The 24,768-nt window shown below is 39.2% G+C and overlaps 1 protein-coding gene across 6 annotated transcripts in view; it reads right to left on the minus strand.

Moving 5' to 3' along the window:
• Positions 1-24,768, minus strand: part of Ctnna2 (catenin alpha 2) — a 1,061,169-nt gene that overhangs the window by 513,618 nt on the left and 522,783 nt on the right. Inside the window, exon 1 of one of the 6 annotated variants that reach the window (XM_078028941.1) lies at positions 16,839-16,880. The exons of the other annotated variants lie outside the window; for them this stretch is intronic. Within the exon in view, the coding sequence (XP_077885067.1) occupies positions 16,839-16,865 (27 nt within the window). The 5' untranslated portion in view covers positions 16,866-16,880. Of the gene's footprint in view, positions 1-16,838; positions 16,881-24,768 lie in introns of those variants that run through there. 6 annotated transcript variants of the gene reach the window in all.

Genomic DNA, 24,768 nt, shown 5'->3' on the forward strand with positions numbered 1-24,768 from the left:
CCACCATAACTGACATCCTATTCATCTTCTCCTGAGAATCCAGTGTAAAAGAATTGAGAAAAAAAAAAAAAAACACCTTAAGAAGAGAGTTACAAATAAAAGAGAGAATCTCTGCTTTGGAAAAGAATGTACAAGGTCAATTTATTATCTGATGTTTGGATTACCTCTACTATATTCATGTCAAGGAATTATCCAGCCTACACATGAATATTTTCAGCCTCACCATGCTCTCAATTTTGTCTTTGCATAGCTCTGACAATAAGGAAGCCTTTTCTTACATAAACCTGTTTTATAACAATTTTGAGCTTATATTCACACACAAATGTATGTTAGATAGGATAAGGTTCAAGAACTGTACACATAGCTTAATTCAATTTGCATATGAGCCATTTGCTGTGTATTTCACAAGGGCTGTCATGCTCTGGATCTAAGAACAACTACACAACAGCTAACTCTTGAGTTCTTTCCAAAGGCCCCCAAAGGTATTGTTTCCCAGAGGGGTTCAGTCCAATGCACCCCTCTGATCACTGTACAATGTTCCTTTGATGGTGATGATAGCAACAGGAAGTGGGTGATATGTTCCTGATTTTATTGTCTAGCTCATTCCTCTCTCCTTGGTCACACTGACCTGCCTCACTCACTGAACACATGTAAATACACACAGGCGCAAAGAATTAGTGTCTCCATGACCAAAATACACCTATACTCACACAGAGAATTCCTTTCTTTATCCATCATGGTCACGGTCATCTCTATGCTTTAGTCTCTAAGTTTCAGTTCCACACACCTCTTATCTCTACAGATAAGCCATGTTTTACTGCCCACTAACACCTTGACTGGATGACAGGAAACACCTGAGGGCATCATTCTGCAAGTCAGAGAATAAAAAGCCTTGCAGTTTGGAGGATCTCAGAGATCCTCACCTCACCTGACACTAAAGTTCATCTGTTAAAATCTGCAGCTTCTGGCTGGCAAATGAGGATTATGGAAAAAGTGTCTCTTGGATCTTTCCTAAATCAAGACCTGATGAAGGAAAAGAAGAGTCTAGTCATTGGTTGCTGACAATATTCAAGAAGAAAGGGGTTGGGGGAGAACAGGAGGTGCGTGAGTTCACTATAAGATGGACCAGGAACTACAGGTTACAGCTCACAGCTAGAAGAATGTCCCACTGTACTTCAACCACCCCCTGCCCTTTCTGTATTTTTATTATTTCTTCTATTTTACCATGGAAAAAAGAGATTAAATTCTTGAAATGAAAGTACCTCTGTGGTTATCTTAGTAGAGCAAGAAAGAAGGAGCTTAGGGGGGCCAAGTTTAGTATTCTGCCCAAAGAACTCCGAGACATGGAAAGAGGGGTTCTGAGGCCAGGGAAGAATACTAAATTGGAGGCAGAGATACCAAGGTCCCAGAGGCCTTTGCCTAAGTTTTTACTATGCTGGGGTCTCCTTTCCTTGGAATCAAGAGAAGCCATCTTTGAAAGTGAGAGAGAGATTGCCTTTGGAGTCTAGCTCTTTTCTATCACACGGTCGTCCTGGTTTTCTTTCCAAAATTCTAGGAGAGAAAATTAAAATACTGGCCCTGCATGGTGAGGTCCTGAACTTAATGGGACTCCTCTACTAGGAAAATCAAGTTTGCAAAAACCAGCTAACAGAAGGAAAATACTGAGTCTACAAAAGTCTATTCCAAAGAACTTTTCATGGCCTCTTGAAGGGGGAAATAAGTTTTCCATACAGGATTGGTTTCTGATGTTAAATCATCATGGGGAAAGTTGTGATAAATAAACAGAAATGGTTTTCTTTGCTGTTCTACTTCTCATAGTCTCCAATCCGCAGATGTCTATTATAAATCTTCAAGCAGGGAGAGGGACCTTATATCCACACAAACTGCCCCAAAGACACTAACAGAAGAACTGCAGGTCTTAGTGACCAGTGATTTAAGACAGGCAAAGGCTTAGGATCCTTCAAACATACTTAATTTTTGTCTTCTAAAGATAAGTGACCTCAAGAGACAGCTCTTTCTTTGCTCAACAAATCCACTTTTCAATCTTTCTCTCTTCCTTTTCTTCTGTAATTGAACAAACACCAACTCAGTAGCAAGGTGTAAATAATCTTGCTCCTGATTTAACAGAAAACCAAAAGAACCAAATAATTTCTCAAGGTCAGCAGACATCCATCTTTAAAAATACAACAAAAACTATAATACATTTTTTTTCTATCTGCAAAAATCTCAAAAAGTTTTAAAGATACTGTACAGACAGACTTATGGAATGAACCTGTATATTCCCAATAGTTCCACAAATGTATGCTAAACCCTTAGTGTTTCCTCATGCGAATAACAATAAGAGACAAACAACTGAGAGGTAGTCTGGTCAACACTGGAAAGGAAGTTAGTAATGCAACTCAGATTCTTTGTTTGTGACACAGAGACAATTATATAGTGTTTACCTTGTAGGAGTCACAGATGTGTCACTTCAATATGATTCAATATGATGATTCCAGTAAAACACATACCATACAATGAGTCCTCAAAAAATGACAAGCATTATTAGTTTGAGGTTAGCATATAATTTCTACCTTACAGAAGAATTTAATCCTCTTTTAAGAAAGTAATATTAGGATATTTACATCCTACATAATGAGCTTCATGGCACTTGGTGGTACTTTCTGAGATTAAAATTGTCTGCATTGTTGGAATAGCAGAACCATTTTTGCATGAGCAAGAAAGTCGCTAGCTCCCTGTGCCTATGAACCGGGCAGCCAGCAGAAGACAGTAGTGATTAATATACACTGGAGCCCATTCATAGTTCTTCTTAACAAATTTCTGTTGAACCTAAATGGCTATGGAAAGAGATAGAGACAGAGACCAAGACTGAGACAAAGAGATACAGAGACAAAAAGAGGGACAGAGACACACACAGAAAGGCTGTGCCAAGACTGGAACTATAGGTGCTCCCTTTCTACTCTAAGGGAAGAGTGTGAACCAGCTACATAGGCATCATCTAGGAGCTAGATACAAATACAGATATCCGTATAAGTCAGGACCTACAAGTAAAGTCTGCATTTTCATAAGATAGATGATTCTCGTGCACATTAATCTTTGATCTGCACTACCTTGGAGCACCTCCATTTGCCCTGCAGTTGCCAGTGCAGCTATTCCAGAGAGGAGCCCATCCATGCTACAGAACTTACCCACACCAGGAAGGCTGCTTTCAGCCAGAAGGAAAAACAGGCTCAGTTCTGCCTCCATGGGGACATCTACTGAGCACTCATGCAGACCTGCCTGTTTACCACACAATTGCACTTTCTGATCCGACCTGCTCCTTGTAACTAGATAGACCTTGGTTTCCTACTGGAAATAGACATACTTTGCACTCCGTGCTTCTTCTACCTATTTTCTCAATAAACAATAATCATTTTGATGGGTGTTGTCCAGTGATGTCCTGCACCCCAGTATCCTTGAGCAAGTCATCTAATGGCTCTAACTTGTTATATCATTATATCATGTGATATCCTTTTGTCATTTAGGATTTCATTTTTATTTCACACAATTCAGTGTATACCTAGTAAAGCACTACTTAATTGTCTACACCCTGCAGATAGAGATAATTATAATTTTCAGGGTCGTGGTAGCTGTCTCACCATAAAATGACCTTCCCAAATGCTCCAAGTGCCTTTTATAACAGTACTGACAGTTGTTGGTATCAGCCAAAGGAGGGTTGATGTAGCAAAATAAGTGGTGTCTGTTCTGCCTTATAATAGGATTAGGGCATGGGCCTGTGGGTCTGACTGCTTTGTAATAGCTGCTCTGTTAGTAATCCTCAAAGCATCGTCTGGAAACACATTTGAGTCACTGCATTTATATTGAAAAGTCTCTGATAGTAAGGCTAGTAATCCTGGCTCCTCAGTAGTATGTTTGTTGTACAACCACATCTGTTTCTTGAGGTCAGTTGGAAAATGTCCTTTTCATGTTTCCTGTCTTTGTAGAGTACTTTGCAATTTTCCCAATGTTTTCACGTACAGGGTCTTACTTGGCATTCACTACCACTCTGAAAGGTTACCAGGGCTTCACCCCAGTTTGCACATTCCCACCTTGCCCTACAGATGAAGGAATGTAACCTAAATTAGCTGTGTTAGGTTAGTATTAAGTTAGAGCGGTTAGATGACTTCCTAGGGTCCTAAAGCGAGTTAATGCTAGAGCTAGATGAAGGCTCATTTACTTGATTTTAATTAAGTCAGAGTCCTTCTGTCCATGCTGTGTGGCTACATCCCAAATGATGGTCATGTATATCCCAAGGGAATATCTGAATAGTCAAGTCTCTGCCTGATATCCTCGAGGTTGAATAAATAGGTGTTATATAACCCCCAGTTTACCTTCTCATTAACCTGCTTATCATCCCTGAACACTGCACTTTTTTAAACAGTTGAAATCAGTGTAAATAGAAATATGTTGTCTGAGGCATTAGGATTATTTGGAACAAACCTAAGTTCTTCTTTCAGGGGGAGGGAATTTTAATTGCCCTTGTAGGTATGTGTACATGTGTATATGTGCAGATGTGTCACTTTTGGAAACCTACAAACACTTATCTTTCCTTTATTCATGGGTTTGACAGATGTTCATGAGCAACCACTAATGGAAGAATCTGTGACATCTTAGTCAAATACATTTATCAAGTGAGAGTATTGCTTTTTTTCAGATTGACAGATAACCTATTGGCTTATATCACTTGTGATGAGCTAAGAGCCCTGGGAAGGATTTAGAATCATCGATTTCAAGTCAGATATTCCCAAATCTCTGCATATTTAGGTGATATAAAAATTATCTAAACACAGAGCTGTGTTTCCCTATTAAGGTTAACCATAGGCCCATAGGCTCCCTTGAGATCAATTTGAATTCTGTGTTCTATTAAGTTCACCATCTCAGCTAGCTCTTTGCATTATGTAGGTTCAATCAGCATCACCACATTCTCCAACTCTTGTATCTTTCTCTCTTTAATCCAAGTCATTAATAAAAAAATATTGAACAAAAATGACAGAGGGAGCCCTATAACTATTCATGAGTGGCCCCATTCCATATCACTGCAAAGTAATTCATCAATACAAGTGAAACCTGGGGACCTAAAAAGGATCCACAAACAAATGAGGCACAAGAAATAGGATAAAATAATGGGTTGAGTGAGTGAGTCTCTCTAAAATTTCAAACAAATTATGCCTTGTAAAAATCATCCGGCCTTTAGAACTCAACTGTGATATATGACTCAGGAATACAGGTATATGGACATGACCATGCTGCACAACTGGCCTCATTTTTTTCTCATCATTTTTTTTTCTTGTGCTCTACAGTGGAGATGACTGGAATATTCAGACATATTCCATATTTTTTTGCAACAAGGTAAAGTTGGATGTGCCTATTCCCTGTAAGCTTGGCACAGCAAGGTGACAAGCTTTGGTTAATGAAATGTGAATTGAAGAGATGTTTGACACATCCTGGAAGAAGTTTAGGAGCAAGTACAGTATTTTCCTTAGTCCCTTCTCCCACTGGTTGCAGGATCTATGTGTCCTAGATCATGTCGGGTCCCTGAGTAATTCTGATGAGCACAGCACCTGCCAACCCACATTGGTCATGGAAGATGAACGAGAAGAAAACTTTTGTTACATCAAGACTTTGAGATTTGGGAGATGTTGGTTACCTCGGATGAACTTGGCCTAACCTTGCTGACATATATAGAATGATCTATGGCTTTTTCATGATCATAAAGAGATATCTGAATTCTTCTTCTGGTATTGAAGTCTTCTGTAAATTCAACCTTGATTTACCTCTCATTTTCTTTTTCAAAATAACTACTCAGATATTACCATCTGTTTCTTCTAGGGATCCAAATCTTATCAAAACTTCATCTGTAAATGCTCCTTTTGTTGACCATGTACCTGAGTAGCATGGCTTGGGAGCCAAGTTTTCCTTCACAGTTTCTTCAACTTTATTCTTGTACTCTAAATGTAAGAAATACTCCTGACCTTCTCGATTGTTTTACATACATAAGTGCCTCTGGGAATCAGAGGGTATACACTATGATCGATAATCAGGTTAAGAAATTCCCTAAGCAGTTAATGAATTCCATGAAATCTTGTGTTATATCATCTTGGAAGTGTGTGAAGGCATAATTTCACTAGAACTTCTCCTGCCATTAATTAGTCACTAAGCTTTGTTTAACTACTCAAAATTTCTCAATTTATCATTGACACATCCAATATGTGTTGCAATTGTATGTTGTAGATCTTAGTCTTGTCACCAACATCTAACAAGCCAGGGCGAAAAGTCAGACAACCATAAAACACAGATTTAGATCAATTAAATATTTTTTAAAAAGTGGGGGACTCTGTAAAAGTTAATACTTCCCAACAAAGGAATGCCTTTCCTATAAAAGTATGTATTGTGTACCCCAAGTCAGTGGAAACAACCGAAAGAAGACACGTCTATCAGAGATTTCACAGAAACAGTTCCAGCATGGCAGGTATTTCTAACACATGATTGCTAGAATACCTACCTGCTTTCTGCTTCTGTGATTCTATTTTCCCTATTTTCTGGTGTCTACCTCTTGATATTTCCTGACATCCTCTCTTGCTTGCTCCTAAAACCCATTACAAATCATATATTAAGGACAAAGGAGGAGGCCTTCATCTTGCCCTTGGTAATGTGGATCTACCTGAGGAGGTGTTTACAGAACGTGATTCAAGGAGAGCCCAGGAGATTAGGTTGGTGCAAAGGATGGGAACCAGTGGAGAGCTGCAAATAAATCCTCCTCTACAAATGCTCTCTTGCCTCACTAAGACACATTGCCTCTCTGTGGGAAAGCCAATGAGCTAGCATTTACTATTTTGAGATTATGATCCACTTTCCAACCTACTGCTAGCATCCCTACATACCTCGCAAAGTTTCTTCTTGTAAGATCTTGACAGGAATATTAAAAATTCATAAACATATTGCCTTTTGCCCACAGTGAAAATATACAGTTCAGATTTTGGTTAAGAGGCCCGGTAATACATAGGAAGTGAGAAGCAGCAAGTTCCCTTAATGACACTAATGATACTGCATTGAATTATACATACATGGAAGTAAGAATACTGTAGCAAGCCTGGTGACTCTGGGTTTTCAAAAAATGACTCCTCAAGAACATCTTCATTGGAAAAGTACAAGGACCCTTTTTCCTTCCTTGTACCCCCAACCCAAGGGCCCTTCAGATATCTAGCCAATCTGTTTAAACTAAGTATGGATGCTTCTCATCTTCAGTCTGGTCCTGACCCCTGCAGGTAACTATGAAAACTTCAACAGCGGTGTCTCTTCTATACAAACCCATGACCCAGAGTCTGGATGGCCTGTTCTCAGTATGCTTGTGGACAACCAAACAGCCTGCCAAATAGTTAATAGCATTTCGAAGATTAAAGGAATGCTCCACTAACCAATGCCTTGGTCCATATCCACTCTCATAAGGCAATTTCAAAACTGGTGTGGAGGCAAATAATTTTGAAATTCCTAAAGGCAAATAAATATGCAAGACAAGACAGTTTGATATAGGTAGAACCTTAGGGTACCTGTTGAATAAAATGCCATCAATTCCTTTACAGTTTTGGCTCATGAATTCTAATGAAGCACAGCCAATCAAGGCAAACTGTGTTTTGAAAGGCCATGATCCAAGTATGTTTTCTACATGAGATCAGAAGGAGAACCATGACTAAATACTTGAAATGTCTTCAGTGATGAAACAGTTCAAACACTTTCCAAACTAGAGAAGCTACTAACATTCCCCTCTTTTCTGTAAGGTAGAAATAACCCAATAATAATTATAATGCAATGAATTGTAGAACATGGGATATTAGCTTCTGAGAGCAAGAAATCATGGTGCTCTATCTGTTGGAGTGTTCCACAAATTCTATGCTAAAAATGACCCAACTAGGCTATTGATTAGGCCATCTAGTCATCTCACAGGTGACACAGTGGAAACCTCACTGCTTAAAATTTATTTAAAACTATGGCATACAGAGAAATCAAGAGACCAATTTGACTCTGGTGGACAGACCATATTCTGGTCAACTAAGAAAGGCATTTTTAATCTTAAATTCTTTCTTCCTGTTTAGGAATAGAAAATATCATTTAAGAAAGTGATATACATCCACTAATTTTGAATTTTTAAATACTCTCAAACTAAATCCAAATAGACTACTATCTTATCTGTCCAGTAACCAGATACATGCTCAGTTAACTAACCTTCTCAGAGTTTCCCAAAGAGTCTGAGAGTACGAAGCTATGGCCACCAGGCCATAAAAATAGATAGTTAAAAATCTCTTTGTCAAATTGTTTGCTTTCCCCCAAAAAATATAATGAAGTACGTATTATCAGCTTGGCCACCACTCTGCTAGATAACCAGGGATATAAAGTAAGAGAGGCCAAGACTGACTCTCCTTAATGTCTGCTTAGGAGACTTTTAAAAAAAATGAAAAACAAGAAAAGAAAATTTAAAGATCTCCAAAAACTTTGTGAACTATTTGAAACAATATGAAACCCCATTAATTCTGTAAAATTATAGAGCTAGAATAAAATTTCATTGGCTTATGAAATGTGACTCAAAGAGCAATTCCATTTGGTTTTATATGGATGCAAAATCTTCAGACCAACCATCTATTGGAACCCTGAAGAGAAATTCCTGAATTTCTACACTCAGGTCTTTCAGAGACCACCATGTCAATACAATCACCCAGCTCCAAAGAAAATGCAGACACAGAGGTCTTTCTCTTACATCCTGTTGCAATCCCTGAGTTTTTGCAACAAGAATAGGAATATGAAAGCAGGTAGTGCAAGAGACAGGAAAAAAAAGGGGGGCAATGTATTTCTCTGACCATCAGATTGACAGCTTTTGATGGGCTGGTGGTTTGGGTCCCCCCTCCCCCTTAGTCATTATCTCTAAGACTGGTTGACTTTGAGTCCAGCAAGGGCTTAACTAATCTTCAAATGTATACTTGATGTTATTAATTTCCCTAGCTGGTGGAGATGTCCCTGTACTGGTTACTTGTCTATGTTGCTGCTTTTCAAAGATGAGAGACAGAGAGTAAGAGAGACAGACAGAGACCGACTATTTAGGAAGAGTAGTAGCTTGAATGGAGAAAAGAAAACAGAACTAAGTGACATAAAAGAATAAAGGAAAGTGAGAGAGATTTAGGAGGGTGAATAAAGTTTCTCGGGCTTAAATCAATATTTAAACCAATGTATATGAAGCCTTTTGCAAAGGTGAAATTCAGTGGAATTTGAGACTTTACAGGAAAGGGAAAGATCAAGAGACAGGAAGGGAGGGGGCATGAGCTGGAGAGAGGGGCTTTTTTTTTTTTTTTAATCACATGTTTCTGAAGGGAGCCATCCTCAGTGTTAATGGATTGCCACTCACTGTTGGAGATACATACCATCAGATAATGAAAACAGCCCCCACATGTTTTAAAATTCCCCATTTAAATTTTAAATTCATTAGTTTATGAGCTGCTGGGAATTGACAGTTTTACACCCCAATCCTCCTCAAAATTTATGTAAAGAATGCCATAAAATGGAATAGGGGAGCATCTCCAAGCGAAAACACCAAACACAAATTGCTAAATAAAAACGGCAGCTGAAGCCGATTTGCTGTGGGTCATATAACCGAGAATGTCATTTTTATTAAGGGGAAGTTCCTTAAGCATTTGCTTCTCACCCGGCCACGCTTTTTTACCAACATTTAAAATATTAATGTACTGTTTTTATTGCCTCCCTCCTCTAACAGCATTGCTATAACTGGTCCCACACATATAAAATATGCCCCATGTATCTGCAACACGGCAGGCATTTCTTTCTTTTCCTATAGTGGGAGGGTGTGTGTGACTGTGAGTGGTTTCTTTCTGACAGTTTATATCACAGCTAGACTGCAATGTCCTGATTTTGGAGATTTTAATTATAATGCAGCTTGATATAAACTAAGAGACTAGACTTTAGAAATACATGGAGCTTTGTGTCTGGTTTGTCTTTAATGTTGAAATTTAGTTCTTGCTTTTAAAACAAAGTTCACTCGGGGCTATGCACATGAGTTTAATTTGTTATGTACAGGAGAGATCCAGGGTGAACCAAGGAATCCAAATGAAAGATGCATCTGCAGGCTTTCAGTGCAAGTTCTTTCCAAATGGAGAAGCCTCAAACACCCCTTACGTTCTGGGTTATCAGTAAGAAATCTTTGCCTACCCCAAAGTCACAAAGCTATTCTCCTGTTTTTCTTCTACTAAGCTGTTCTCCCATTTTTTTTTTCTTCTCCTAACTCTGTAGTTCTAGCTGCAGGTGTATAACCCTCAGGAATTGATTTTTTTTTTTTTACATGGTGTAATGTACTGGTTAAGGTTGTTTCCATATTGAACCGTGATAGTATTATGGTCGAAAATTGACTACATATACATGGGTCTGTTTCTTGGCTCTCTAATCATCCACCGATCTGTTTGTCTCTCCTTTTACGCATTCCACACTGTCTTGAATACTCCAACTTCAACATAAGTCTTAAAGTCAGGTAGAGTAAGTCCTCCAACTTCACCTTCCTCTTTAAAGATTGTCTTAATGATTTTGTCCTTTCCTTCTCAAAACAAGGTTTCCGTTCAGTTTCTTTCAGCCACCCTTTAAAGACGTTTCTAGACCTCACACACAGGCCTGGAGGGAAGTTGGAGGATGAACAGTCGTCCACACCTGAATCTTTAAGCTAACCTGGAACAGGGGGCTTCTAGAACTTCTTTTGGGTCCTATTAATAAGCAGAGTTTTTCTAAAATCGGTACTATCTTAATCAAATCCTGATTCTACAAAGTAGATGATCTTCTCAAAGACTAGAAAATAAAGCAATAAAAACTGAAATTGAAAAGGTTGACCCTGTAGTATAGACTAACCTGCCTCTTGGAGTGCGGAGAGGCAGGGTGTGTTCTCTCTCATCTTGCTAGTCCCAGAACAGACCAGTTTCCATCCTATAAAAGGTGATCATGTAGTATTTAGGGCAATTTTTCTCTACATGAAATAGTCATACTTGTGCACACACTCTCCCCCAGCTGAGCTCACTCCTTCACATACAACAATTCGCCTGCCTCATCCTAACTCTTTTATATCACCTTTCCACGTTGCCCTACCAGATAACCATGTTTCCTTCCCTTCAAGATCATGTCAGGTAAGGACAAAGACTTCCTTTTTTTTTTTATTTCAAAGAATCCCCACAGGCCTTTGCCCAGGAGAACAATAATTGTCTGGCAGGGGGTGAGGAGCAGGGAATAGAGGAGGATCCATCAAGCCAGCTAGTAAACTCCCAGCATCTCACAGAGTTGCAGGCACTCAGTAATATCAGCCAATTGAAAGACTAGGCAGATACACTATTGTGAATGCTCTCAAAGGCAGGGGCGGAAGTCTAGTTCCTTTGCATCAATGAGGAAATGGCCCATGGCAGCAGCCCTTTCAGAGAAGAAATCAAATAAGACTCATGCTTCCTATAAAACCTAAAAAGAAACCATGTCATTCCCCCAGCCTATCTTTAGGACGACATAAAAGGAAGGAGTGCGGAGAACCAGGCATGCTCCTCAAAGCAGAGGGGATAAGGGCTGAGCACCAAATGCCCTTGGCAAAAATGGAACAAATACACACACAAAGCAAAAGCAAAACAAAGAAGAAAAGCAGCACCAGGTTGATCTGGAAGATGCTTGTTAGATTTTACAGAGTCAGAGGAGGCCAGGCCTAATGCCCCCTCCTGTCTCTCCTACTGCCACCAAGGATGACTCCAGTGGGTCCCTAACTGGTCTCTCTGCTCCTTCTTGAACTCTGCAGTCCATACACCATCCTGATGTGGCAAGGCTGTTGTGAAGCACAATTGATTCATGCCACTCTCCTGCTTTACTGCCTTCCATTAAACTAAACAGAAATTAGGACAAATCCAAAGTCTTTCTACCCCTGAACCATGTCCACTTTTCTGCTCTCCCCTCTACCAGGAGCATCTACACTCCCTCTTCCTCCCAGGGCTCAAAACCTCACCTCCACTGATTATCCCTGTTAAATGTACCTCCCCAGCCTCATCCGAATAAGGAGATGCATGATTTGCAGGACTATTCTGGGGATTTCATTAAATTATGTAGGGATGCATGTTTTATAATTTATCTATCAGAGATTACTCGATACACGTCATCACATTTCCTTTTATTCTTCCCCATTCCGTTTTTTCTTTTATTGGTTGCTGAAAACATTACAATGTTCTTGACATATCATATTTCATACATTTGATTCAAGTGGGGTATGAATTCTTATTTTTACCACATGTACAGATTGCAGGATCACATTGGTTACACATCCACGTTTATACATACTGCCAGACTAGTGTCTGTTGTATTCTGCTGCCTTTCCTATCCTCTTCCTATCCCCCCTCTCTTCCCTTCCCCTCCCATCATCTCTCTCTATCCCATCTACTGTAATTCATTTCTCTATTTTTTCCCCTTTACCCTCACATCCTCTTCTATGTAATTTTGTATAACAATGAGGGTCTCCTTCCATCTTCCATGCAGTTCCCCTTCTCTCTCCCATTCCCTCCCACCTCTCGTCCCTGCTTAATGGTGATCTTCTTCTCATGCTCTTCCTCCCTGCTCTGTTTTAAGTCCCCCTCCTTATATCAAAGAAGACATTCGGCATTTGTTTTTTTTTTAGGGATTGGCTAACTTCACTTAGCATAATCTGTTCTAATGCCATCCATTTCCCTGCAAATTAAGCAACATCTAACATACAAAAAGTGATAGAGGGATGGGAGACCTGAGAAAACTGACTTGAAACTACAATTGCATCACGACTATTAGGCTATTTGGCCTGACTTTGTTCTTATAGCACATCTTGACATCCACAGGCTCATCTGCCTCATCCCACACATGCACAGAGCAAGAGTCACACTGTCATTTTGCCACCTTCTCTAGCATATCCACTCTTTTTTGCAAACAAACATCCGGATTTTAGACAGCATTTTTTATTTACATCTTTCAAAATGGGAAAGATCATCCCTAATAAAACTACTATCTGTCTAAACGTTTTATGTCATGATGATTTGTTGCAGTTAGGAAACATGTGACCAGATGGGCACTATTCTTTACCTCAAAACTAGGATTCTTCAGGGACTCAATATGATAGAGTATTCTTTGCATAATGTGTTTGCAGGATGAGCACAGTTGGTTTTCAAGTAAAGCATATCTGCTAGCTTAGGCCATTAATCACATCGCTAAATAAATAAATGTGTAAATAAATATTTAAAATCTGAATTAAATCTTGTTTTTTCTAACATTATTCTTAAAAAATCACTTGCTAATTCCCCAGCCAAACAATTGGCTCAGTAGTGCCACGAATCAAACATAGATTTAGAGGCAAAAGCCCTGAGCCCCTTGCTATATATCTGCAGGTCAATACTGGAACCATGAGACCATCTTTAAGGAAACTTAAAAATAAAGGATGAGTAAATCATGGGGAAACCTCATAGCAAAACGATATACTGTCACTCAAAATAATGTTGCAGAAGGATATTTAATAATATTTTAAAATGTTCAAGATATTAATTCAATACAAAACAATATACACTCTGTGACACAAATTCTGTGTGCATGCGCATGTGTAGGTGTGTATGAGATTTCTGTTATATAAATAAACCAAAGATAGCCTCTGTGCATTAGCCCCAAGGTTTTACACTTTTTCACTGCAAGCTGAGACTCATTAGCTCAAAAGTCTGCTGGCACTCAACTCAAATTTTACAGATCCAATTGTTTTAAACATAGTCTAAATACATACATGTTTTGCCATTTAGAGAGTGCTTGCTTTTCACATCTCACCAATCTGCAACCAGTGCCTGTAGCATAGATAAACCCTGAGCCAATAAAACCCCAAGCCATTTCCGGTCCTCTGAGAGGTCTGAGCTAGAGACCTCCACTTCACCACTTCATGACATCACCTAAGCATACATAAGTTCCAATCTCTGCCTGCCTCATAGGTTGCTTGCCATATTCTCCGTTCCAAGTGCAATGACCACCTTTACCTCTAGGTAGACCCTGCTGTTAGGACACCCCCCACTCCCCATGCAAACCTGTCAAAGTGCCCAAGAAGGCTTGTGGCTGCTACTGCCACCTTGTGGTCATATCTTTTTTTTGCTTTAGCTCTCAAATCCTTTCAACTCCTTACAATGCCACAGGATTTCTTTTCCTCAAGAGGTTGAGAGAAGTTTGGCTACACTATCACACCACAAAGCCACATTTCTCCAAATATCTTCAGTGTTTTTACTTCATTTTTACCTTTGTAGAAGCCAAGGCTCTATCCCTATGGAAGACCCCATTATGCTTCACTTTAATTGACATAAATATAAAAATCAGTTCCTTTCCTCAATTTCCATACAAAACTACACTCCTACAACATGTATGAAATATATTAAACTGAATGTGTGAAGCATAGTTGAAAGGTGGTTACTTTCAGCAGTGTAAACAATAATATTCAACTGAAACCATGTGTTGTTCTTGGAAGTCTTTTTCTGACTTTCACAGTTTCCTCACTGGCCTTCACCCTTCCTGTTTTCTGATAGGTTACCTCTCTTCACCATCTCTTGTCTGCTTCACCCCACTTTCATGCCCACAATGATTCTTTGATCACATGCATTGTGCAGTCTTAGTTGGAAGAGGTGGGATCAACATTGGTATCAGATTGGAGGATGAAAAGAGGGCAAGTGCCCAAAAAGACCATCTTCGTGGTGGATTTACCAACTTCCAAAGAGGGAAATGGGGATAGTTTTTTGACAGACATGATAGGAGAAAAGGACATGAAGTTGTAAAGTCAAATAATCTCGTGCAGAATATGAAAAGCGTAAGCAATCCAAAGCAGTTGGGCATCCAAGAAGAGACTTTCAAAGATGAAATTACTATAGGATCATGGGGGAGAATAAACACCCAGGGCTGGCTGCCCAGGAATGTGGCAGAGCTCGAGCAGGACGGACCTGGAACTCCTGGGGAGGGCCATGTTGAAGGTATCGGATGGGTGTGAGGGGGAGGCACATTTTAGAGGAGGAATGTGATCTGTGCCTAGGAACAAATGAAGGAATTCTTATGGAATTTGAGTAACCCAATTTGACTGGAAAAACAGCAAAGGAATAAAAAGGCTAAGAGAAGCAAACGGCACTGGATTAGGTAGACCCTGAGATACCAGGCTAAGGTAATATAGTGTTTTTTAACCCAGAGCTTCCCTAATTGAGAGTATGTAAAGCTCCCAATGCCCATCCATAGACTCCAGTTATGATGCTTTGCATGACTCTGAAAAGGGTTAAAATCTGCTAATGCGGGGACTGCGGTTGTGTCTCAGTGATAGAGTACTTGACTAGCATGCGTGAAGCACTGGGTTTGATCCTCAGCACTACATAAAAATAAATAAAATAAAATAAAGGTATTGTGTCCATACAGAAGCAAAAATAAATAAATGCATGCACTATTGTGTAAGATTCCCTTGCCAGAGCACTTAGAATTCTCTCTCCTTTATCTTTGTGTGTGTGTGTGTGTGTGCGTGTGTGTGTGTGTGTGTGTTTATCTATACTTCTATGTATCTATCTATCCTATTTTTCTGTCTCTCTCTCTGTGTCTTTCTCTCCCTCTGTCTCCCAATAGCTCTTCAGGAGTTAAAAATCCCTATTTTCATTTGCAAGTTTTCCCCAAATCCAAGAACATTTCTCTGTTATCTCTGCAGCAGAGACCACCCATAGTACCATCTTTGAGATCAAGTTTGCCGTCACTTCAGCAACCATCCCCCACTCCCTCCTGACCATGTTACCATCTATTACCAATAGTACCTACAAGACTGAATAGCATTTCAGAAAACAATCGATCTTCCTAAGACTCCAGCTGGCCCCCTCCCCCGCACCAAGTGTGAGCTGGGGCCCTGCTCAGATTTATGGAATGTAAGGGCCTGTGATAACTTATCAGTCTGGGTGAGAGAAGTCTATTACCCTCCAACAATACATCAAATGGTTTTCATCTCAGCTCCGCACTCCATGTCAGAGAGCCCACAGCGGGAGTGGAGCAGTAAATTCACTCCAGGGTTAATAAAACTTTGTAGTGGGCAATGATGACAGACAAGGTCTTGATTGCAACATGTGAGATGGCAATTTCTAAATGTGTAACTAAATCCATATTTCAAAGTAAAAACTTAGAGAAGCTTTCAAAGGAAAGCATTCAACAGAACGGAATTCTACAATTCACAGCACAGAATGGGGAGGGGTATGCTTTCTCAGAACTTTATTTGCCATCTCTCCTTCCTTCCTTGCTACAATTCTCTAGATAATGTGTTTTGTCCTCTAGCTTTTCAAAGAAGATGGGGGTCATTTTTCTTTCCTATGATTCACTCACAAGTAGAATATAGTACCAATGAGGAAAATATAAAAGTGTTATAGAGAAAGACTCAGGGTCTATATTAAAGTGATGTGAATTTTCTTGGAGTAGGCTGAATAATGGCTGCCAACCATTAGATCCTAATCCCTGCAATATTTAAATTTCACCTGATCTAGTAAGGGGTCTTTGCAGACATGATTCTTGAGATAAGGGAGCTTATCTTCATTATCTGGTAGGGCCCAAAATGTAATCATGTGTATTTTTATAAAAGAAAAAAAAGAGGAATATTTCACACAAACAGAAAAAAAGAAGACAATGTAGCCATAAACATAGAGGTGGAGTCATGTGACCTATGAATGTAAGTAGCCATCAGAAGCTACAAGAAGCAAAGCATAGATTTTTCTCCTAGAGATTTCAGAGGGTGCACAGACCTGATCACATCTTCCATTTCGGTCCATTGAACTGATATTGGACTTCGGGAGTCTGAAAATGTGAAATGATAAATTTATGTTGTTTTACTCAACCAAGTTTGTGGGAATTTGGTAATTTGTTATAGCAGTCACTGATGAGCTAATACACTCTATAACCATTGTATAGGACATTTATCAAAATTATCCAGGGAAATTTTCTGGCTGATCATCATCCCACTGGTTGCAGAGTAGATTCAAATGCAAAATTACCTTTCAAGGAAGAGTGGAACAGCAATCTGTCTAACTGCAAAGTCAGATCAAATTAGAATCATCTCTTCCACTGCTCCAAAGGGTTAAACATGTCTATGAACTTACAGGGAAAGAAGAGATTTATGATATTGGCTGGGTGATTTATTGGGACTACCAAGAGGATATTGGACAACTACTCCAAAACCGAGTAAGGAAGAATATGTCTGGAAGACAGGAGATCCCTGAGGGCATCTCTTGGTATTGCCATCCCTTGTAACTAAAATCCTTGGGAAACCACAACACTCAAATCCAGACAGGGCTACAAATGGTCCAGACCCTTCAGGAATAAGTTTAGGTCCCCAACCAAGTCAAAACAAACAAACAAACAAACAAAAAAAAAAAACTATGAACAGCTGAGATACTTGCTGAAGGAACAGGGATGAATAAAAGGTCAATATAAATACAAGTGTGACCACCTACAGAAATGAGGATGGCCACTGTCATGAGGTTTTCTCTCTATTTAAATATGAATTGTTGTCTGTGTGTGTGTGTGTGTGTGTGTGTGTGTGTGAGCATACATGTATTAAGCAAATATCTCTGTTTTATTTTTTATTCCTTTATCATGTAATATAATATGAAATGTAATATATACAGATATATAAAACACTTCATATCAGTATTTAAATATTGTTATTTTTACATCATGGTATTTAAGTTATATGATATCAGGACAAGGGTAAACATCACTCATTGACTTTACATCCTCTTTTGGAGAAGGGATTAGTGCATTTTGGCTGTATACAGGATAACTGTGCCATGCTAGGTAGAGTAATGATGTTCTATTGTTTTATGTGGAGATCAAGCATTTCTATTTATTTATTTATTTAGATACGGGGGATTGAACTCAGGGGTACTCCATCACTGAGCCACATCCCCAGCCCTGTTTCATATTTTATTCAGAGACAGGGTCTCACTGAGTTGCTTAGTGCCTCACTTTTACTGAGGCTGGCTTTGAACCATCGATTCTTCTGCCTCAGCCTCTGGAGCCACTAGGATTACAGGCATGCACCATCACTCCTGCCTGAAACACTCTTTAAGGAGATAGATGCATATGCATGCCGAGGTGACAAGAAGTGAACTTTTGATGGTTAAGTTTGTGTGTCGATTTGAATGGGTGAAAAGATCCCCAGATAACTGACAAACATTATTTCTGGATGTGTCTGTGAGAGTGTTTGTGGAAACAGATTAGCATTTGAATGAGTAGACTGAGTAAAGAAGATCTGCCCTCACCAATGTGGGCAGGCATGAGAAAAGCATCCAATCTATTCAGGATCCCAAAAAGCCAAAAGTGAGATGAAAGTAGAGAGCACACATTCATATCCCCACCCCATCTCTCCCTCTTTCTCTCTATTTGAGCTAGGACACGCATCTTTTCCTGCCCTTGAACATCACAGCTTCTATTCTAGCTCCTGGGTTTTTGGTTTTTTTTCCTACCCTCTAGCTCTGGTCCCCTTCCCACGTCTGTTCTCAGGTCTAACATGGAACTCTTCAGCCTGCATAGTTGTGTGAACCAATTCCCAATTCCCATAGTAAATCTCTCTCTCTCCACCCACCTCCGGAATATATAACATATATATTCATATATCGTCCATGGATCATAGCTCATTCTACTTGCATGTAGTCAAGGGTGTAGGGATTAAATATTATAGAAGAGTGTAAGAAATGTTTGTGGTGGTACTATAAGAATAACTGTGAGACTTAGCAACACCCTGTTTCAAAATAAAGAAGAGCTGATGATGTAGCTCAGTGGTTGCCCCTGGGTTCAATCTCCAGTACTGGAAAAAAAAAAAAAAAGAAAGAAAGAAAGAAAGAAAATATTAACTGCTAGGTTCCTGAGTCCATGAAACAATTCCAATTGGCTAATACTTCTTTTCTTTCCTCTAATCCCACTCCCCAACTGCCAAAAAAAAAAAAAAAAAAAAAGTTAAAAATGAATAGTCAAAAACCTCAGTATCAAAAAAAAAATGCATTGTAATTTGGCAATGGCCTCCAATCACATACTTGGGTTTTCAGCATCAAAGGGAACTTGGACTATTTTAATAAACAGTAAGATGAAAAGCAGTGAGCCAACAAAGCGTGACAGGATTAAAAAAAATCATAGCAATGTGCAAGGAGCTGCAATTATATTTCCAGTTAAAGAGAGATGGAGGAAGTTCAACTCCATTTTCAGCAATTTGCATGTTTCCCACAAAGAGCTTCGTTCTAGTTAATGGCCAAGATGATAAAGAGGAAAAGCACGACCTCCTGGTTACCTAGTGCTACTCCCTGCAGGCTCTTTAGGCACTTCAAAGCACTTGGCACTCTCAATTCTGCTGCTTCTCTTCTGGAAAATGGCCTGCAGGACTGTGGCTACAAGCAATGCAGTAAGATTGCTCTTTGATAATCCTCAGCCTCTACCTGCAGGGTCCATCTTCTGCCTCTCTCCTTCCATCTGCCAGTCCATCTACGCTTTCTCTCATTCTTCATATGAAAACAGGTGTATCTGTTGTCTCCCACTGCATAAGGAATCACCCTGCTTGGAGCAACCACCAATCTCTCTCTCTCCCAGTTTCTGTGGATCAGAATCAAGGAGCAACCTTGCTGAGCAGCTGTGGCTTAGGGTCCCTCGTGAACATGCAGTGCAGATGCCAGCTTTTGAGATGCCTTCATCTCAAAGCCTGACAATGTCCACTTCCAAGATGATTGGCTTACATGAGTGGGATGTTCATACCTGCTGTTCACAAGAGGCCTTGGGTTCTAGAAGCATGGAAGCCTCCGCAGGCTTAACTAGCTTACAGACATGGCAGCAGCCTCTCCCCAGAGCAGTGATCCTAGAGAGCAAGGCGAAAGATACAATCTCTTTTCTGATTAGCCTCCTACATCATATTCCATGTATTTTTTTTCTTTTCCATACATTTTATTTAATTTTTTTTTAATTCTGACAATTGTTTACATGGACAAATTCAGCAGTGAGGAATTAATCTACCAGGAATTGAATTAGAAATAAGGAAGCAAAGATTGTTCCTTCTCAAAGAACTATATTGTGTTTCTACAGTTGAAATTTCATATAGAAGTTTTAAGAAAGATAAAGCAAATGAAACTAGGATAATTTCAAGATTATTTTCACATCATTATGTTTAATTGACAAACATAATGGCATATATTTATGGGGTATAACATGATGTTTTGAAATATGCATACGCTCTGGAATGGCTAAATTAGGCTAATTTACATAAGTGTAACTTCACAATTTTTGTGGTGACAACAGTTAAAAATCTACTCTCCTAGCAATTTTAAAGACTGTGGTACATTGTTATTAACTATAGTCTCCATATTGTAGCATAGACCTCTTATTATTCTCCTGTAGAATTGTGTCCTTTGGTCAACACCTCTATAGACCTTACCTCTGACTCAGCCCAGGCAAGTACCATTCTATTTTCTGCTTCTATGAAAAAGTCCAAACTATCCTGTTATGAGAAACTCGTGGTAGACAAACATGGCCTGCCAACCATAGTCATGTGACTAAGTCAACTCTTAGCATCCAGTCCAGCTGCGCCACCAGCTGTGAGCTTCATGATAACCAACCAGCTGAGTACAGCACAACTGACAAGCCACAGCAGAATATGAGCTAATATCTGATTACTGTTTTAGCCAAAAACACTAATTAACATAGGCTAAAAGATGGTTCTGTGGTGCTTCTCAAAGAGTGGTCCATTTTCAGACCACCTCTAATAGAATTATCCGGGGTCTTGTTAAATGGCAAATTTCTAGGATCAACCCTGAGGGAAACTGAATCACCAAAACTGCAGTAATGGACAAGAATTCATCCTTTTAAACAAATTCCCAGATGAATATTCTGCATGTGAACATTTGATAACCCAGCCTTCATGTTTTACTGGGTTCAAAGAGCAATGTGTCCACTTAGAATGGGGCAAAAGGGATTTGTGTATTAAGAAAATTACATTTTGTTACTGTTTTTTCCTTTCAACAATTCTTCCTCTCTTCCTTCTTTTTCTTCCCCTTACCCCATATTATGCATTATTACTCTCACTTTCCAATAATCGGAATATCTTTCTCCTTATTTTATTTGCCATTTTTTGCTGGTTTGATAGCCCACAGCCTTGATAGTGTAGCCTAGACTACAGAATGATCCCAGGGGAATGAGGGGAGAGCCCTCAGAAGAGATTCATATCGAATAACCAAAGGAAGGGAGACTGTGAATCCTAATACTTTCGAAAAGATAAAATGCTAAATAGTCTATCATCCTGGGATGGAAAAAGCAGGTGTTACAAATATAAATTCAGTATTGCAGCTCAAGAGAAATAAATGTAAGACAAGTTAGAATGAATGTTCAGATTTATCAATCCTGCAAGATACACAATGCCATAATATGTATCTAATTAATAGTTTGTATATTTTTCGAAGGACCTTCAGAATATTTTCAGAGTATGCACTCTATCTTCCTAGTCCTCTGATATCTTCAAGGAAAATACTGTACATCAGGTACAGTTCTAATTGTAGATAATTATTTTAAGGGTGCCCAAAGGTAAACTCCACACAAAATAATAATAATAATAATTTAAAAATTCTCCATTCCCAATCTGCCAGAGATTCCTAAATATTATAAAGTATTATAAGACTTTTTTCCCTTTCAACAATTATTTTTGTGCCTTTGCTGCATTTCAGGATGTTGAACAATGCAGAGAACATACATATGAGCTCAAAGCATTCACAATCTGATGAGGAAATGAAGGTCAGTATGGAACATGTGGAATTGGGGGCATATGGACTGCCTTAAGAAGGTAGAAAAAAAGAAATAAGGAAGAAGAGAAAAGAGTAGAGGAAGGGAAGGCAGGGCAAAAGAAGAGTAGGGGATGGGAGGAAAGGAAAAGAGCCAGTTTCCCAGTCATCATAAAGGCTGGACCTTGTACTAAGGAAGGATGTGTAAGTATCTTCCATTCAGAGAAAGGAAGCAACACAAAGGTGTGAAAGAATGTGGCTCACATGAAGAAATACAAATATTTGAGCATGTCTTGAACTCATGATGCTTAAGGGGAGAGGACGTAATGAAAAACTGAATAAGCAGGAGTACATCTAAGAAGATTTTTATGTGCATCACTGACAAATGTGATTCCATGTCCCCTAAGTGACATGGAATATGGAAAAAGGGGAGTTAGGTCTTTAAGTTAAAGTATCAGTGTTCTTGATAAAAATAAATGTGTTACCCAGGAGCATTGTTGCAATGTCAGCCCAACAGAAACTGTTAAAACCTTTGCAAAAACTGGCTAATTGTCACTGCAACAGAGAGCCCTAACAAGGGCAAAGAGGTAACACTAACTGAATTTAACACTTTAAAATGGTTAAAGTGGTAATTTTTTTGGCAATTGAATTTTATTTCACTAAAATAGAAGAGTTGTTTTTTTGTTTTTGTTTTGTTTTAGTAATTACAGGAGAAAACAGAAGGAGTAGAAAATAAGGTTACTTCTAGAAAGTTTCATTTGCAATTTTCTATGGTTGGAAAATTTGAAAATAAAATATTCCAGAAGGAACAGAGGTTTTTTTTTTTCTTTTCTTTCTTTTTTTTTTTTTTTTTTTGAGAATGAGAAGAATGAAAAGGAGCATTATGAAGTTGAAGACAACATTCATCATTGTTCATTTCTTCTGAAACCAAACTGATGCTTATCTTGAAAGCCTTAAAACCACAGTGGCTATGTCAGCCTCTTCCAGAGTTTCTTTGAAAACCACCCAGCAGTGAAGTGCAGGCCAACTGAGTGCCTCTCATATTATTTATATGCTCATTTCAGAAAACAGAAAAACGTTACTTGGGATTTCATTGCAGCTTCTCCCTACATTCCATTTCTTACTTTCAATAGTTTATCCCTATGCCAATCAATTCTTGAAATTTCAAGCCTCCCTTCCAAATGCTACTTCACTGATGCATTCATTCATCCACTTATTCCTTCATTCAGTAAAATTTAAAGAGGGTTTACAGCCTAGAGGCCACGTCCAAGGCCTGGGGACATAATCTTCCACCCTCATGGAACTCTCAGTGTAAAACAGGAGGAAAAATTAAATATGTACAGTACCATTTGGTTCAGTACAGTGACAAATACATACACAGAAGGACAGAGTTGTACAGAAAAAGGAAGTATTCAAGTCTATGGGCTTGGGCAGGGGCCAGGATGACCAAGAACACAGCACACAGAAGAACCATGGAAGCTAAGGCTCTTCCTTTGTCCTTCAATGGATGAGTTAACTAGACTTATCTTTTTGTATTTTTGTATTCTAGGGGTGTTGACTAATAACATTATCTCATTTTACTCTGAAATGACAAAGCATAAGATTTTCTAATAATTGTTTGCTCTTTGTAAAATGCTGAAAACAAACAAAATTTCAGAGACAGTTCTATTTTAGGAGTTTCACCCAAGAAGATAAATTTCTTTCTCTTTTACTCTCATTTTTCTTTCACCGTGTGTTTTATTCCATAATCAGGAACAAAATACATACATAATTTTATCTCTTATATTTGTATCTACTTTATTAATTAGAGCACATTCTATGTCATTAAACATTCTCTAATACATAATTTAACAAATACATTCTAGATCTGCCATGTCTTAGTGGCACCTGGAAAACAGATTCTGAGACAGGTTTGCATACCTGAGCTCTGCGGGAGAGGATTCTGATTGCTGCTTATTAGGAAGACAGGGAGGAGGGTTGGGCAGAGAGAGAGAGCTTGATATGTGGGTGGCAAAGGAGACCTCAGGCAATTTTATGGAATGTTCTCAGCTCTGAAAGCCCTTCAGAATTGTCCCCAACAGCAGCAAAGGGGTCAAGCTTCTGTACCCCTGCACGAACTGGTCATTGGATACAGGTTGAAGTAACCTTGGACAAGGCAGCTTCTTTCAACCCAAAACTATTAGAGCAGAGGGGCTTAGCTGTGAATAGAGAGCTGGAGGGTACAAGTGTCTTGGTCCTGAGGGGGAGAATTGGGTGGCACACCACAGCATCTAATACACAGCATATGTCACTTATCCTCTGTCCTATTTTTAAACATTTAGGGTATGTTTTGAAGGATATTAAGGAAGAGAAAGAGGGAGATCATTCCAAATCAACAAGATCTGGAGAGTAAGAGCAGCAATGTAAAGGCAAGAAAAATAAGAAATAGAAAAGAACATATAATTTCTCATGGTAGGGCACAGGATTAAAAGCAGAGAGTGGTAAGAGCTGACTAGGAAAGGTAGGAATGGGAGGAGCCAGAAATAGGAGACACTAAATTTTATTTTTATTTTTTGCAGCACTGGAGACTGAACCCAGGGTCTCACACATTCCAGGGAAGTGACTGTCCACTGACCAATATCCCTATGCCCTTTTATTTTTATTATGAGACAGGGCCCAGGCCGGCCTCTATCTTACAACCCTCCTGCCTCAGCACCCTGAATAGCTGGGTCGGCAGGTGCAAAACACCGAGCCTGGCTGAATGATTTGCCCTATATGCACCAGCTGATTATCTTAGGGGTCTAAAATTCTCTCAGCACTGGGCTGGGAACCTAAAAGTAGCAAAGTTGGTAACAGATCCTCTGGCACTTCAACCACGATTGGCAGGAGACTCTCTAGTTATGCTTGCCTTTAGACAGCTATGGCAAGAGCCCAGTCCAATGCA

The sequence above is a fragment of the Ictidomys tridecemlineatus genome, chromosome 12, assembly GCF_052094955.1.
Source record: "Ictidomys tridecemlineatus isolate mIctTri1 chromosome 12, mIctTri1.hap1, whole genome shotgun sequence".
Taxonomy (NCBI): Eukaryota; Metazoa; Chordata; class Mammalia; order Rodentia; family Sciuridae; genus Ictidomys; species Ictidomys tridecemlineatus.